At 43.9% G+C, this 14,684-nt stretch overlaps 2 protein-coding genes across 8 annotated transcripts in view; one reads left to right on the forward strand and one right to left on the reverse strand.

Moving 5' to 3' along the window:
• Nucleotides 1-14,213, forward strand: TSTD2 (thiosulfate sulfurtransferase like domain containing 2). Its single transcript, XM_039566929.1, has 9 exons — nt 1-117; nt 189-493; nt 1,392-1,500; nt 3,142-3,267; nt 5,159-5,264; nt 6,526-6,644; nt 7,278-7,436; nt 8,362-8,500; nt 9,828-14,213. The coding sequence occupies exons 1-9, from the start codon at nt 16-18 to the stop codon at nt 10,085-10,087; spliced, it is 1,425 nt and encodes a 474-aa protein (XP_039422863.1). The 5' UTR covers nt 1-15; the 3' UTR covers nt 10,088-14,213.
• Nucleotides 13,079-14,684, reverse strand: part of TMOD1 (tropomodulin 1) — a 27,337-nt gene continuing 25,731 nt past the window's right edge. For 6 of the 7 annotated variants that reach the window (XM_010400095.3, XM_039566930.1, XM_039566931.1 and 3 more), the window contains exon 10: nt 13,081-14,652. In XM_010400095.3, the coding sequence (XP_010398397.1) occupies nt 14,588-14,652 (65 nt within the window). In that variant the 3' untranslated portion in view covers nt 13,081-14,587. Of the gene's footprint in view, nt 14,653-14,684 lie in introns of all 7 variants that reach the window. The other variant, XM_039566932.1, reaches the window with a different exon arrangement.

Genomic DNA, 14,684 nt, shown 5'->3' on the forward strand with positions numbered 1-14,684 from the left:
GGCGGAGAGGCGGAGATGGTGCCGGGCGAGGCGGCGCCGCCCGGGCCGGGCTCGCCGCGGGGCAGCGCCGAGGGGGCCGCGGCGGGCAGGAAGCAGCGCGCGGCCGCCCGCAGGAAGGTGGGTCGGGGCGGGCCTGGGCCGGGGAGCGCGGTAACCTCGGTAACGCGGACGCTTGCGGTGCGTTCCAGGCCTTTTCCCTGTTCGTCAAAGCCAAGGAGGTGCCGGCCGCGTCGCGGTGTCCCGGCGGCGGAGAGGGCGTGCGGTGGCGGTGCTGCCGGCAGGCGTTCGAGGAGCTGCCCGGCATCCACAGGCACGTGGCTCTGCACCACTCCGGAGACGTCGGGCGGCAGGCAGGGCTCGGTGCGGCGCCGGCGGAGGCCGGAGGCAGCCCCGCGGGCAGCGCGGCCCGGCCGAGCGGGCACTCCTGCAGCAACCCGGAGATCTCCTGGGCGCTCCCGGACACAAGCCACGTTAGCCATGATGATCTGACAAGGTAAGGAAGCCCCTCGCCGCTCTGAAGGTCCAGGACTGGGGTATTTGGCTGCTCACGTTTTACATGATCATCTGCCAGTAGTATTTCTTATGAGATTCAGTCAAGCGACACTTTTAAGGTACAGAAGAGTCTTCTCCAATATTCCTCTAGCTCTTCTGATTCTTTGGGTATCTTTTATATAAAGACTTAGATGCACTGCAGTTTTTAATGGTGGATTGAACTGTCCGAGTTACATCATCCCATGCTGTTAAAGCAGGCCTGTATGGGTGTGTTGCTTGACAGCTTGGATCTGTAAGGAAGGACCATAACAGAAAAGAGAACAGCAGGTTGTGCTCTGCACAGGTTCTTTTCTTCTGCTCGTTCTGGTTCCTTAAGGGCTCATTTAGTTATGAAGTAGTTACACAAAAATGTTTCTGACTAGGAGAGAGTTCGGCCTGTGATGCACAGAATGCAGGAACACGCTATCTCACAAAAAGTTTTGACTTTTTAAATTTAGATAGCGTAAGTGCTTGAGGTTTCAAATGCCACTGTGGAAAAGTGAGCATTTAATGGGATGCTTCTGTGCACAAAAGTCGGCAATTCTTGTGTCCTGTGTGTGAGGAAAGCACATGGTAGGCTACTGGCAGTGATGTCCCATGCAGCACAGAAGAGTTCATTTCGTAACCAGTCCTGAGAACTGGAAGTGTGGGAGCTTTCTTTAGTTAATATTCCTTCTGTTTGAAATAAATCAAACCCAGCAGTGCTAATCTGTCTAAAGTTTGTTTGTTTGTGGGTTTTTTTCCTCCACATGTCTGCCAGAAGAAAATTGTCTGTTTTTTGAATGGTTACTGCTAATAGTATAATTTTGTTCTTTCTTAACATGTTTTCTGTTTGCTTATCTTTGCCATGCTATGGGCAGCCAGGTGGGAGAAGTACTTCTCTATTACTGTTACTGTGAGGTGAAAGATCCAGAGAAGCTCTGTGCTTGGCAAAAGGCTTTGTGTCAGCATCTACATCTCACTGGCAAGGTAAGGTTTTAAGCAATGGTTTTATTCTTAAGGAAAAATCCCCACATCTTTATTTAGTGCAGGATGATGGGGTATGTGGAGAACGAGGTGTGTTTTGCACCAGAAGGTGCTAGTCTGTTATGATTCTGTTAAGAGAGGCATTCAGACTCCATAAAGTATCTTTTAGAATTGTATTTAAGACCTAACACAACAAAGGAAAAAAACTACACATCATCTTAAATCCCTTTTGGTGCAGGGAACCCTCAGTTGTGTGGCATCGAGTGAGCCTCACAGACAAGACACTGTGCAGACCCTGTCCTTGCAAGGGTTACCCCATTTCCATCACTGTTACACATGGAAAATGAGTCTTTTTATCACTCCTGCTGTCAAACAGAAAGGATATTCACATGAGAAATTCGTGATGCGCTTTTAGATAAAGGCAAGGAGACAAAAGTGGCTTAATCACTGGTGTCAGCAGGGAGCTGCATGCAGGTGTCTCAGTTAGCAGTAGCAGGCTGGGTGTATCCTGTGGCTAAAGGGCATGAGCAGCACAACACAGCCTGAGGGCCAAGCTGGAGGAATTGCATGGGTCTGTGCCTGCTCCACTCACTGGTTACCTGTATCCTCCCTCCTCAGTGCACAGTGGTCTCCCAGTCACAATGACTACACCATGCTGTAATCCATACTGTCGGGAATTAGGTGAGAGCAACCAACACCTTAGACCACGCCACAGCATAACAGTTCTCATTTCTGCACAGTCTGTTCATTCCTGGCAGGCTAGACCAAGGATGTGAGTTGCTTGTGTAGGTGGCCTCTGGAGGCTGTGGGAGAAGGTGAATTTTAGCCTTGCAAAGTTGATGTTCCTACACTGTCTGTGGGGAGAAGGAGGGCAACTTGGAGTTGGAGGCTCCTTTTATCTGTGACTTGTCTTCCTGAGTAGCTTCTTGCTACTCTTGCTAGTGGTACATCAGCACAGGTCTGGGTGTGAAATGGATGGGTTCACTGCTTTTTCTGCTCAGCTATCTTGCCTGGTGGTTAGTATTTTTTTCGAGTTTCTTTTCTTTCCTTTTTTTCATGTCATTTCCAAGACAGGTACAGCATTTACCTTTCCAACCAGTTTGTTTTTTCCTTGCTTCTTATATTCAATCTTTCTCCCTTCTCCCCCTGCCCCCCTCCTTCAGAGCTTTTGTTCATTTGTCAGTGCTGGAGATAAAATGACTCATCTTAAATTTAATATTAGATATGATGTTATGCATATTCACATTCTCTTTTTTAGCTGTGTGAGTCATGGGGCACAAGCCTATTGTTCTTTCTGAGGCAACTTCCAGTGGGAATTCTAATGCTGACTGCAGGATTTGCAGACAGCAATTTCTCTATTTATACAGCATTTTTCTGTTTATTGCGTGGACTCTTCTGACTGTCCTGATGTGATCCTTTGAAATGGCTCAGAAGTCATTACGGGGTTGTTGGGGTTTTTTTTTCTGTTTACTGTCTTTATGTTCAACTTCAGTATAACCATATTTTCCTTCCTTATTAAGTAGTCTCTTTTCTGAACATACTCCTGTGCCTGCCTTTTGTCACCCAGTCATATTTTGCCAATTTCACTGTGATCTGTTTTGCTGTAACTAAGGTTCAGCCCCAGCTTCTCCTCTTGCCTTCTAGGTACGAGTTGCTTCAGAAGGGATTAATGGGACAGTTGGTGGAAGCAAAGTAGCTACCAGTCTCTACATTAAAGTTATGCTTTCCCAGCCTCTGTTCAAAAACATTTTGTGTCAAGAGGATTTCAAGGTATGAAAAAATAATTTTTACATAGACATTGTTAATGCAGGTAATTTAATTTTCAAGAAATAAGTACATTCCTTCTTGACAGTATTACTTCTGCCTTAGCAGTTCTGCTCTCTCAGCACTTACCTAAGTAAATGGATCTTAACCATACCTTGTTTAGGTATCTTTGCTGGGTTTTACCAGAATTAGCAGTTTCCATGAGCAGTGATAGCAGCTCTTACAAGCTTTGGCAGCTATGCGTGCAGCTGCAAAGTCCCCCAGTACAGGTGAGCGAGGGAGTGTACTTAAGCTCCACCATTCTGCAACAAGCATTTATTCCAGACTGAGCAGGTATCACAACATGTGCTTAACCCAACAAAGTTTTTCCACACTGTCCTCTTCACCCTGATTTGAGGTCTTTGACTGGAAGCCTACTGGTTTAGGTTCTATATGGTTTGGTGTCCATATAGGTGCACCGTCAGTTCCATGGATTGGGTACCTTCCAGAGAAGACACACAGGGACTGTCAAGAGGTTTCTTCCTACTCCAGTTAGTGCCTGGCTGGAGCATACATACTGATTGCTGTCCTCACATGGTGAGGGCAGCAGTGGCTGGTGCACTGCATAGCATTCTGGTAGGCTTTGGCTGCCCACCACTGCAGGTTCTGGTTTCGCTGCAAGGAAGGAAAGCTGCTGCTTAGGCAGCAGCTCTTCTCCGCACAGTTTTATTTGCAGGGAGTGCTATTATTTTTTCATAGGGAACCAGATCAAAGAAGTTAGTGAAACTTGTGAAACTCAAATTCTGTGTTGAGCTGCAGTGATGATTCAGTCCTAGTTTTATAAGTGTCTGTTACGCTTGGCTGAATTTCAAGAGGAATTGTGTTAGTAACAGTCATATGTAGATGGAAAAACAGAACAGGGATGGAATATTACCCTGATACCTTGGCAAAACCTTCAATCTTGCATGGTCTCTCTGGGCATCAGTGTTCATACATTAGTGGACTATGGTGTTTGCTGTCTCACAGTTCCTCCTGAATGCTGTATACCTGAGTGAGTGAGGCGTTCAGGTTGCTGTGCCATGAAGACATGGGATAGGGGAGTGAGGACCATGCTTGGGGCTATGAACATATCCAGTGGCTACTACAGTTATGGCAGACTGATTTCCATAACAGCTGGACAGTGCTGCACAGCACTGCACTTATCGTTGAGTGTTCTTATTCTTGATGGTGCCTAAGCTGTGTTTGAGGCTCAGCCCTGCAGAAATTCTCACTCCTTGTAGCCTGCAGTGGGGGTTCCTACCAAAACAGGGCTTACCAGGACTTCTGAAGAGGAAATCCCACACTTGAGGTTGGGGGGTGGGGGGAGGAGGTGCCAGCCTCCACTGTTAACAAATCTTGTGCCTGGCTGACCTCCCATACGTCTCCTTCACACCCAGGAACACTGCAGTTCTCATCACACATGTCACCACTGGAGGCACTGCTGTGCTTGTGTCGGGTGCCAGAGGGATGAAGAGAACTGCAGGGCCTAGATGTGGCAGCATGATCCACTACTGGAGGAGGTTATTTAATATTCCTGTAAGGATCAGCATGCTTTTGTAGGGGCCTCAACTTTCTCACGATAACTACTAGTAACATATTTCCGGCTAAGATTTGTTGTACATCCCTGCACTTCCAACCAAATGCTGTCTGTCTCACCTGCAGAGTAGTCATCGGGCTTAAGACACCTGTTCTCCAGGTCGTGTTAAGGGTCCACTGCCTAAATTTCAGGATTTAGAGTGTGGATTTCAGCAGGAGAAACATTTCTTTCCCTCAGCCACCAAGATGTTTTCATATTCTAATGAGCTGTAGAATTAAAGTGAGTGGATAATTTTGACACCAGGCAAATTTTAGTGAATTGTTTTTGTGTTTGATTTCCTAGAGCAGTGCAGGAGGAGCTCACTGTTTCCCAGACCTTCGCGTTGGTGTATTCAAAGAAATTGTACCTATGGGTGTTGATCCAAAGATAGTGTCTTATAAGGAAACTGGTAAGTGTATGTAATGAAAAATAAAGCCTCTCACCCAAGTGAGAGGTGAGTGAAGAGTAAAATACCTTCATCAAAAAGATTTCCCTTTGCACAATGGCCAGGACTCAGGAGAAATAGATACAGAAATCTAGTAGTCAAAAGCTACTGCTGCAGAGAATTTGCTGGCCCAGGTTTTGGCTAGCTAAGTGTGTGGCTGCCTCAGAAAACTCCAGAATTAACTTCCCATTTTGTGGGAAGAGTTCAGATGACATGAAGCAGTTACCTTGCAGGGACTGCTGACTTGGCATTACTTGTTTTGGAGCTAACAGCCATGCTCCTGTCTTCTGTGCTAAGCAGATCCAAGTTCTGCATGAACTGCGACTGCGTTTGTTTTGTGCTACCTGTAGCTGCTTAGTATGGATTATGCCTGATTAGGTGTTCCTGGCTAAGGATTTGCTGTAAGGATGCTTACATAGGTGGTAAGCAGGAGCACAGCAAACAGCAAATAACAGAGCAGCTTTGGGCTTTTTTTTCCACCAGGAGGTTTTGTTGGTGCCAAACTTCTACAGCGTCTTTTTGTGGATTTGGAAGACAGTTTTTTTTGCTCCCATTTTGTGGTAGTTTGTGGGATGTATGTTTGGGTATTTCTTTCCTTTTTTTTCCCTTTTTCCTCTTATTTTGCAGCATTTTATGGAGATGGTTCCTATTACTCTGGCAGTTTGCATGTAGGGGTATTTTTTTATAAAAGGTAAAGGATTTTGCTGGTGGAGCTTTTTAGTTTTTCAATAGATTAGAAGTCCTAAGCCCTGAAAGCTGAGAAACTTTTTGTAAATTGAAGTTGTACTGAAAATAATACATGTATATGGAAATTTTCCATTGTTATCAAGAAGAGTTTAATTTTAAAAATTCTATTTCTGCACCTCCAAATGTAATGACAGATGAGCAAAGGGAACATGTCACTCCCTCTTCTACAACTGTAAGAGTAGCCAGGGGGATGCAACAAAAGGTCATAGAGATAGGTACCTGTCTGCTGCTTCTTCTGTCATGTGGAACAGTGTTGTGTTTTCTGTCATTTGCGTATAGGAAGCCAAACATGGATAAACTTGGCTGATTGAGTTGGGATGAAAAGTCTGTGAACAATCACAAAAAATTTTTGTTTGGAAATCTGAGGAGAATCTGGATCAGTGATCTCATACGTGACATTGTTTCATAGTTCTGCTTCTCACTTCTCTTCTCCCCTCCCTCTTTTTTTTTCTTTTTGTTTTGTTTTATTTTGTTAAAGGAATCCATTTATCCCCTCAGGAATTTCATAGAGAAGTAGAACAGTATTTGTCTCAGGCCAGTCAAGGACAAAGCGATACCATCTTGCTGGACTGTAGGAACTTCTATGAAAGTAAAATAGTAAGTGCTGCTTGCCTGCTTCTTGCAGTGTATTACAGGTGCTGGGGTGAAGTATTTACGATTGTGAGGGTGTAACCTTACTGTTAGAAGAGATTACATACTCCAGATTGACCGTATGTGTACAGAGTGCAGTTTAGTAATGAATATTAGACACAAGCAGTAGAGGACCTGCCCAGCAACTGAGCATGGAGCCTGCCTGGCCAAGTGCTTATACCGTGTGGGGCAGGAAGAAAATGAAGCGGTCCATACAATATGAGCATGAATGTTTGAAGTAGCATAATTTGCAGGGATGTTTTTCAGCATTTTTTTGTCTTGTCCCATCTGTCAGAAAGAACAGGGGCATCCTGCTGTCACAACCACCACCTCTCATGCACTGTTGTGGTTTGTCCTCTCTCTGACAGTTCTGCTTAGCTCTTTCTTCTTTGTTTCAACAAGGAGACTTGCTGTGTCCAGAATCCTCCTACAGATTTTAACATGTTTTGATGAATAAATGTGGCTGAGGAGTTGCCTAAAACAGCTGCAGTGAGCTGAGTATTCCGGCCCAAAGTTTTGTTACTTTCTCTAGTTAGAGGCACAGACCTTACCAGTAACAGTGCTTGTAACCAGTTGCATGGTCATCTCTTGTAATTGCAGGGACACTTCCAGGGCTGTCTGGCTCCAGATATCAGGAAGTTCAGCTATTTTCCCAGCTATGTAGATGAAAACCTGGAGCTTTTTAAAGATAAGCGTGTCCTGATGTACTGCACTGGAGGGATTCGTTGTGAAAGAGGCTCTGCTTACCTCAGGAGCAAGGTAAGATGTCATTCTGAGGGCACAAGTGCTGGGGGGTTGAGGCTGCTTTAAGGGCACCTGTCTTTTGTCTTGCTGGTGAATTCTTACTGTGCACAAACTACCGAATGTGCAGGTGGGGAGATAAATGCTTCTGACACGTGCTTGTCTCATGCTGTCTGTCAAGGACCTGGATAGTTCAATGTGGCTCAGTCTGACCTGCGTGGACTAGTGTCACAGCAGTGAAAATAATTACATAACCCATTTCCTGAGAAGAGGTATTTGTAGGACTGTTATAGGAGGGCTTGAAAACACTCCACAGTGTTTCCACAGACTGTCTGGGTTATGCTCTGTGGTCATTACTGCACAGCTTGAGCATCTCAGTGTGGTGAAAATCAGCCAGTCAGTGCTTTCCCCAGTGTTGTGGAACTAAATCCAGCACGGTGCATTGTTCTAATTGTGCTTTCCATCCCACTCCTCTCCTAGATCCTTCTCTTAAGGATCAAGGGAACAGAACAGAAAGGTTCTCCAGAGATTTAAACCTTGGGTTTCTTTTTCCCACTGCATCGATGTGAACCGTGTGAAATTCTGCTTTTGCTAACAGCTAACTAAATAAAAACAGAATAATAAGCAGCAGCTCATGGGGGTTCAAAAGCATTAGATCTGTGATGCAGCAAACCTTCCTCAGGTGAGGAGGTTACCAGCTTCTTTTGAGTATAACATTAAATGAAGAGTTGGGTTCATGCCAACAAGCCAGCATTATGAAGCTGCCCAGTACTCCCTGGTGGTACTGCCCAGAGCTATGGCTGCACATGGTGTCATCTGATGGTCACTGAGAGGCTGCTGCTTTTCACTGACCCCTGGCATTTACAACATTTGCTTTGGGAACTCTGGCACACCGCCACTGCTGGGGTCTCCTTCAGCTTTTCTGCTAATATGCTTTAAACAGGCAGTGTGCAGAGAGGTTTACCAGCTAAAAGGTGGAATTCACAAGTACCTAGAAGAGTTTCCAGATGGATTCTACAGGGGGAAGCTGTTTGTATTTGATGATCGTTACGCCATTTGTTCCAATGAAGATATCATCTCAGGTAGGACTAGATAATGTAAGTGCAGAAGGCTGGGAAGCTATTGTAATCATTTCCAGAGGTGTGCAGGATAGGGACAGCCAAACTGGTCTGTGTAGTTCTTCCTCATACTTGGTTTGATCTCGTAGCGCTGTCACTTCTCATGATGACTATCAACTCTATGGCTTTAACATGTAAAACAGAAATGAGAGGAAAGGGGGTCACTAGCAAGAGTTCACTAAAACTGGGGCAGTAGAAGGAAGTATTCCCTGCAGAATAGCTCTCTTAGGAGCCATCTGCACCAATGGAGGCATATGTCCAGCACTACAGCTGTTGCTACCTGCTTGTTGCCCACAGTGCTGATCAGACTGTGGTTTGCCAAGTGACCAAAGTTTTAAATAGTTCTCCTGCTGCCAGCAGTCCTCTGCTTCAGTAGTCTCATAGAATATCAACAAAGACTGCCAGGTATTGGGAGAGTAGTGGCACTATACTCTATGGCACTTTGTTATTTTCATGCTTAAGAAATTCTATATCCAGTAGAATTTCAGTGGCCTCTAGTTGAAGTTGTTAAGAACATTGCCTGATCTTCTGGCTGCGATTGCTCTTCAGTTGCTGGAAATTAAGTAATCTCTTATTTTGCTACCAGTTGCCAGGCACAAGAAGTAGCTGGAATTTAGCTCTAGCTCTACGGAAACAGTGCTGTTTTTACTCTGAGTTGGTAACTTTTCAAGTATAACCCCCATTCCTCCTCTGCAATTACTCTATACATCTTGAAGGGGCCCAACTTGTTGTGGAAACAGAACACACTCTGGATACATTACAGCCATCCCTATGGAAGTTTCAAGGGGAAGTGCTGTGGTATCCACCTTCTTGGTGGTACAGCTAAACTGGGATGTAGTTTTCAGTTAAAGAAGTTAAAACCTGTGGTGTTTTGGAAGGACTCTACCAGGACTGCAAATGGCACCCTGTCTGCACAAGCCATTGCTTGTAGATGGAAGGAAGTTCCATAACATCCCCTTCACCAGCAGGTGACATTCCTGCGTACTGACTTAGTTGCCACCTGCATGTCTTCTTCTCTTGGCAGCAAGAATCTCTAAATCTGTCTGTTCAGAACTAGAGAAAGCAGTGGTGAGCACTCTCCTCTTTTCCAGAGAGAAAACTGTCTTAGGTAAAAAAGGTGTTTTAAAATGAACTAGCTTCTAGAAGATCAAGCTAAACAGGAATTAAAAACCTGCAAGACGATAGCCACTTAAATGAGAGCTGGCAACCCCCTGCTGCCTTGGCAAGCCCTCTGCAAGGGAACAGCCAGACCAGTATGGGTATTAACTTTTTATTTTCCTCCTCCCTCCAGCATGCAGATACTGTGGGGTGCTGTGGGACCAGTATAAACTTTGTTCCAGTCAGCACTGCCGGCAGCTTGTCCTGACGTGTCCAAGTTGTTGCAACAAAGGTCTTACAGCTTGCTGTCCTGTTTGTCAAGAGAAGGAGCTCAAGGTGACTTCAAGGGCTTCAGGACAGACACTTAAGGAGGAATGTGAGTGTACAAGGAGACGACCAAGGGTACCAATTGAAAATGTCTCACCAAGGATGCTGGACACAGGGAAAGATTAAGCTGTTTAATTGGCTAATCTGGCATGTGCTCATGTGAAGGGCTTCCGTAACCAGATCTCTATTTGCTAATCAGTTAGGTTTGGAAATTATGAAAATATGTTGGCTTGGAAAGTCCTGTTCATATGCTGCCTTTAAACATAGAGTATGCCCTCAAAACCGTCCATTACTTGCCTGTAAATTACCAGAGTGCCCAATCCATCACCAGCACTACAGGATTACTCTCCCTGGGTACAGTCTTGTAGTGTGGCCTTTACTGTGGGGATTTTGGAGCAGAGTATCTGCAACATGACAGAGCTGCTCACAATTCAAAAGAAACTGAAGCAACTTAAGAACAATTCAATTTTCTTCTTCCTGCATGGAGATCAACCTGTCTGACCTCTCCAAGGATCATGCATCTACTTCAACAGCTTGTAGTAAGGTGTGCAAACAGCAGATTTATTAATTTGGTGTAGGTATGTGCCCAGATTAGATCCTGAAGATATATTCCACATGCACACCATCTATCTGAATCTTCTGCTTTATACCAGTGAGAAGCAAGGCAAAGTTACCTGAAATTACTGACTTAACTCTCCTGTAGAACTGGCTGAAGGCAGCATAAGGAGCTGGAGCAAAGGTCCAGAGATACGGTTTGCCCAGCCATACTAGTTGTGACCTGTAGGATGAACAGCAAACCCAGTCTTCTTTCCAGTGCTCAGTCTCCCTGGGAACTGTTTTTTCCCCTCAACTTGTCAGTGTATGAAATATGCAGGGCTCAGCTCTGCTTGCACTAAAAAAACCTGACAGCTTGAAGCATGTTGAAACAGGCACACAAAGAGGGGAGCACAGAGACTGTCACAATACCAGCATCATGGCACTGGAAGTGATGCATGTGTGCATAAATGTCAGCAACAGCTATGAGAAGACTGCAAGATCCTTTATCCACGTTAAATAATTCAAGTTCTGGGGAGCATTTGTGCTTTTTAAACATGAGTTAAGTTTTTTAAAAGCTGCAAGATGTTTATGCAATTTCCAGCACCTGTCAGTGGAGAAATTGTCTTTGAAGGGACCTACAGCAGATGAGCTTAAAATACTGCCCCACGTGCTGTTTTGTGTGCCTGATGCTGTAGAATGTACAGAAAGGATTTATTAATAGTGTGGAAGATGTGTCTTGACAGAAAAATGTCTTTGAACTTTACTGTCATTCTGGGAACTAAACAGTAAGTCATTAGGACATCAAAGTCACTGGGTTTGGAGTTTTTTTACTGGCAAATGATTTTAAAAGCAAGAAAACAGTTTTTTAGGTTTCTGCAGTTGCTTAATAACAGTGATATGTTATTTTCATATAGATTGTAACTTTCTCCCATGGTGCTATTAATTCAGCAAGGCCTCATTGTTGGCTTGACTAGCAACTTAAATACATGGGCATTGGTTCCATTAAACCCATGACAAACATTTCTTCTTTCTTCCAGTATTGCTACCATGAAATCAACTGTCCTCAGGACAATTTCATTAATGAGGCAAAACCCTGAAGCTTAGGAATATTTCCTTTGGGAATCTTTCTAAGATAGTATTTAATAGTAAATCTCTGAACAACCAGTCCTTGAGAAGAAATTGGAGAAGTCCCATCAGTAGACACCTTCAGCACAAGTCTGACTAACCTGTGTGGTTTTGAGAACTGGAGTATTTGTGAAGAAACATGCAAGCTCTACTTGCAGGTCTGGTCTAGAGCACTGATGGGATCCTCCTGTGTTAGGCTAAAAAGAACACAATATTGTAATTCAGTCTTATCAGCAGGTCTGTAACACTGTAACCAATTTGTAATGCTGTTTCTGTATCACTTATCAGTACAGGATGGCAACAACTATATTTTATATGTAAACTTCTGAAACATCTATGATAAATAACCTTTAGTGCTTCCATTATAATTTTTTAAGTACTGCACAGATACACTTCACGTGTTATGTTGGAGGTGCTTAATTCTGCAGAGATAAACACTGAAACCTAGCTAGTCTGCTACATGGTAGACCTGGCTACAAGGTACAATTCTCCTGAGAGCTCCTCAGCAGCTGGAGATTCTACCTCAAAGGCAGAGGGGAGCCATGAGCTCTCTTCTGGTCCTTGCTGCACTAAGGCATGGGAGGAGAAGGATTTGAGATGTACAGATGGAGTCCCATAAAGCCATGTTACCTCTACTGCAGAGAGGGGTCTAAGAGACATTCTTAGCCTGCTTCTTGCAAGCTAGCCCATGAGGGCTCTCTAGCCTGTTTTCTGGGTTAGTTTTGTCAGATTTATACAAATAAGGGCAAGTGAAAAGCTGTGTGTTGGCATCCAGGCATCTCAGTGGTAATGCCTGAGAGAAGGCACATGAGCTCCAGGAAAGGGAAGAATTTTCAGGATGGGCTGTGACTTCCAGATGCTGCAGTCACAGGAGGGAAAGTCAGATGGCTTTTCCTCCCTTTTCCTGGAGAGCTGCTGGGCCAAACAGGGATACATTTGCTCCTAAGTATCACCATTTTGTAGCTCCATTGCTGCACAGCTTAAAGCCTTTCACCACATGGCCTGATGCCTCAGCACCACCTGTCTCTGCTGCACCACCCTCAGCTGTCAGATGCATCCTGCAGCAAAACAGCTCTGTGAGTTAAGCCAAGGAACCCGGAATGATCCTGACAGCTTAAGATACCTTTGGGCTGCATTGTTAATTTGGATGCTGCTACAGTAAAACATAGGAGAAAGTTCTTCTCGTCTCCTTTTTTTTTTTTAAGGGCTGTAGTAGTATCCCATGGTCGTGTTCCTGGTCTGCAGCTGCATCTCCTTGCATGTCTGTGTTTCTTAGTACCACCAGGATTTTCCAGGATAAGATTCATTTACATTCTGAAACCAAGGGAAGAGCTGAGCCTGTGTCATGGAAATCTGAGTGGATGGCTCAGCTGAAACTGTGTGGCTCTGATTTGATGATTGAGTTGGTCATTGCAAAGTCTTCACAGTGCACACAGAAGAAAGTACTTTCTTAAGTCTGCCAGTTTTTTTCATTTTAATATATTTTCAAGTATTTTTCTTTCACATTCATTTTCTGATACAGAACTTGCACAGTGGAGGAAACAAGCTATAGTGAAGCATTTTATATGACACCATAGGCACATTTATTAAGATTCGAAGAGCAACAAGTGTGTTTCCCACATTGCTAAATAGTGTTTCTCTGCTTTGCTGGTCAGAGCTAAATCATCAGTGGTGTTTGTGCACAAGCTCTGAAGAAATCTGTGGGACTTTTATATACATTCTGGCAAAAGGCTGAAAAACTTCACTCCTTAACAGACATTTAAAGGCAGATTTCTAGCAAGAGAGAGAATATTTTATAGGATGTGTCATCCACCCAAGATTAAGGTTTCAGTACAGCAATGCGTCTTCCACGGAGACTTCCTACTGAGCAGGATCCCACCCACATTAATTGTGGGAGTTTTGGATCTGCTGGGTCCAGTCCTGCAGACTGCAGCTCTAGGAGATACACAAGCCTGTGGAGAATTCCTCCCAGGCTAGATGATGACTGGAGACTGACAAAAAGCTGTGAGATCATATCTAGTGTAAGTTCAGATTCAGGGTATTTTGCTTCACAGCTTTTCTAGAGCACAACATTTATTCTTGCATTTATGTGGACATAAGGAACAGCAGTAAAAGAAATAATTCCTAGCAAAACAAAATTTAATTAATGGACATGGGCGTCTAGACAAAACAGCAAAGGGAGAGAATTTGACCTGTCTCCAGTGAATATCTGGACAAATGCTTTTAACATTAGGAAACTGAAAGGAGTGGGGAATAGAAGAGAATTTGCCGATTAGTTTGGCCATCTCTGGGGGTTAGGATTTGCCTGGGATTGAAGGATATTGACCCATCTAAACCACTTGATTTTTGAGACTGTTTAATATCTGGTGGCCTTAAGTTCCATTTAATCAGGGGGTGGAGATCAGGTTTTTCTAAGAAACATTAGGATGCATTTGAAACTGCATCTCCAATTAAATGATTCAGCAAATGTTGGTAAAAAATTGTAATTCACAATTCTTGAAATTAGCCATGTTTCCAGATGTTAGAAGTGCTAGTTAAACTAGTTACTCCTCTGTAGTTACTTGAGATCAACTTTGAAAAAAAAAAAAAATAAAGTATTTTTTTAATACTTCTATAATTTGTGTGCAACAATTGTATCTTTCACTCATGCATACCACATCCTAACTTCATGAAACACCGTGCAGCAAGTTTATAGAAAAATTAATCCCCTTTTAACACTGGATTGTACTCTAAACTGAGGTTGCATAAAATTGACACGTTGGCTTGAATAGTTTCCAACTCTACAGAAAACATCAACAGTCCTACTGGATAAAATCTTCATAAAAACTACAGCCACTATTTAACTTCAACTGTTAGTGCATAAAACAGAACAGAGGCACCACAAATACTCTGTCAAGGCACTTATTGCCTTTAGATTTCCACAGTGCAGCACAGATCACCGGAAACGACCTCCATAGCCAGGAACTACACTCCAGTTCTGCACTTGGGAAAAATAGGCCCATTCACCTCTGCAAGTCTTCTCTTCCTCACTGAAAAAGAAGAGAAAGAGGAGTCAGTCATG

This window comes from Corvus cornix, chromosome Z (assembly GCF_000738735.6).
Source record: "Corvus cornix cornix isolate S_Up_H32 chromosome Z, ASM73873v5, whole genome shotgun sequence".
Taxonomy (NCBI): Eukaryota; Metazoa; Chordata; class Aves; order Passeriformes; family Corvidae; genus Corvus; species Corvus cornix.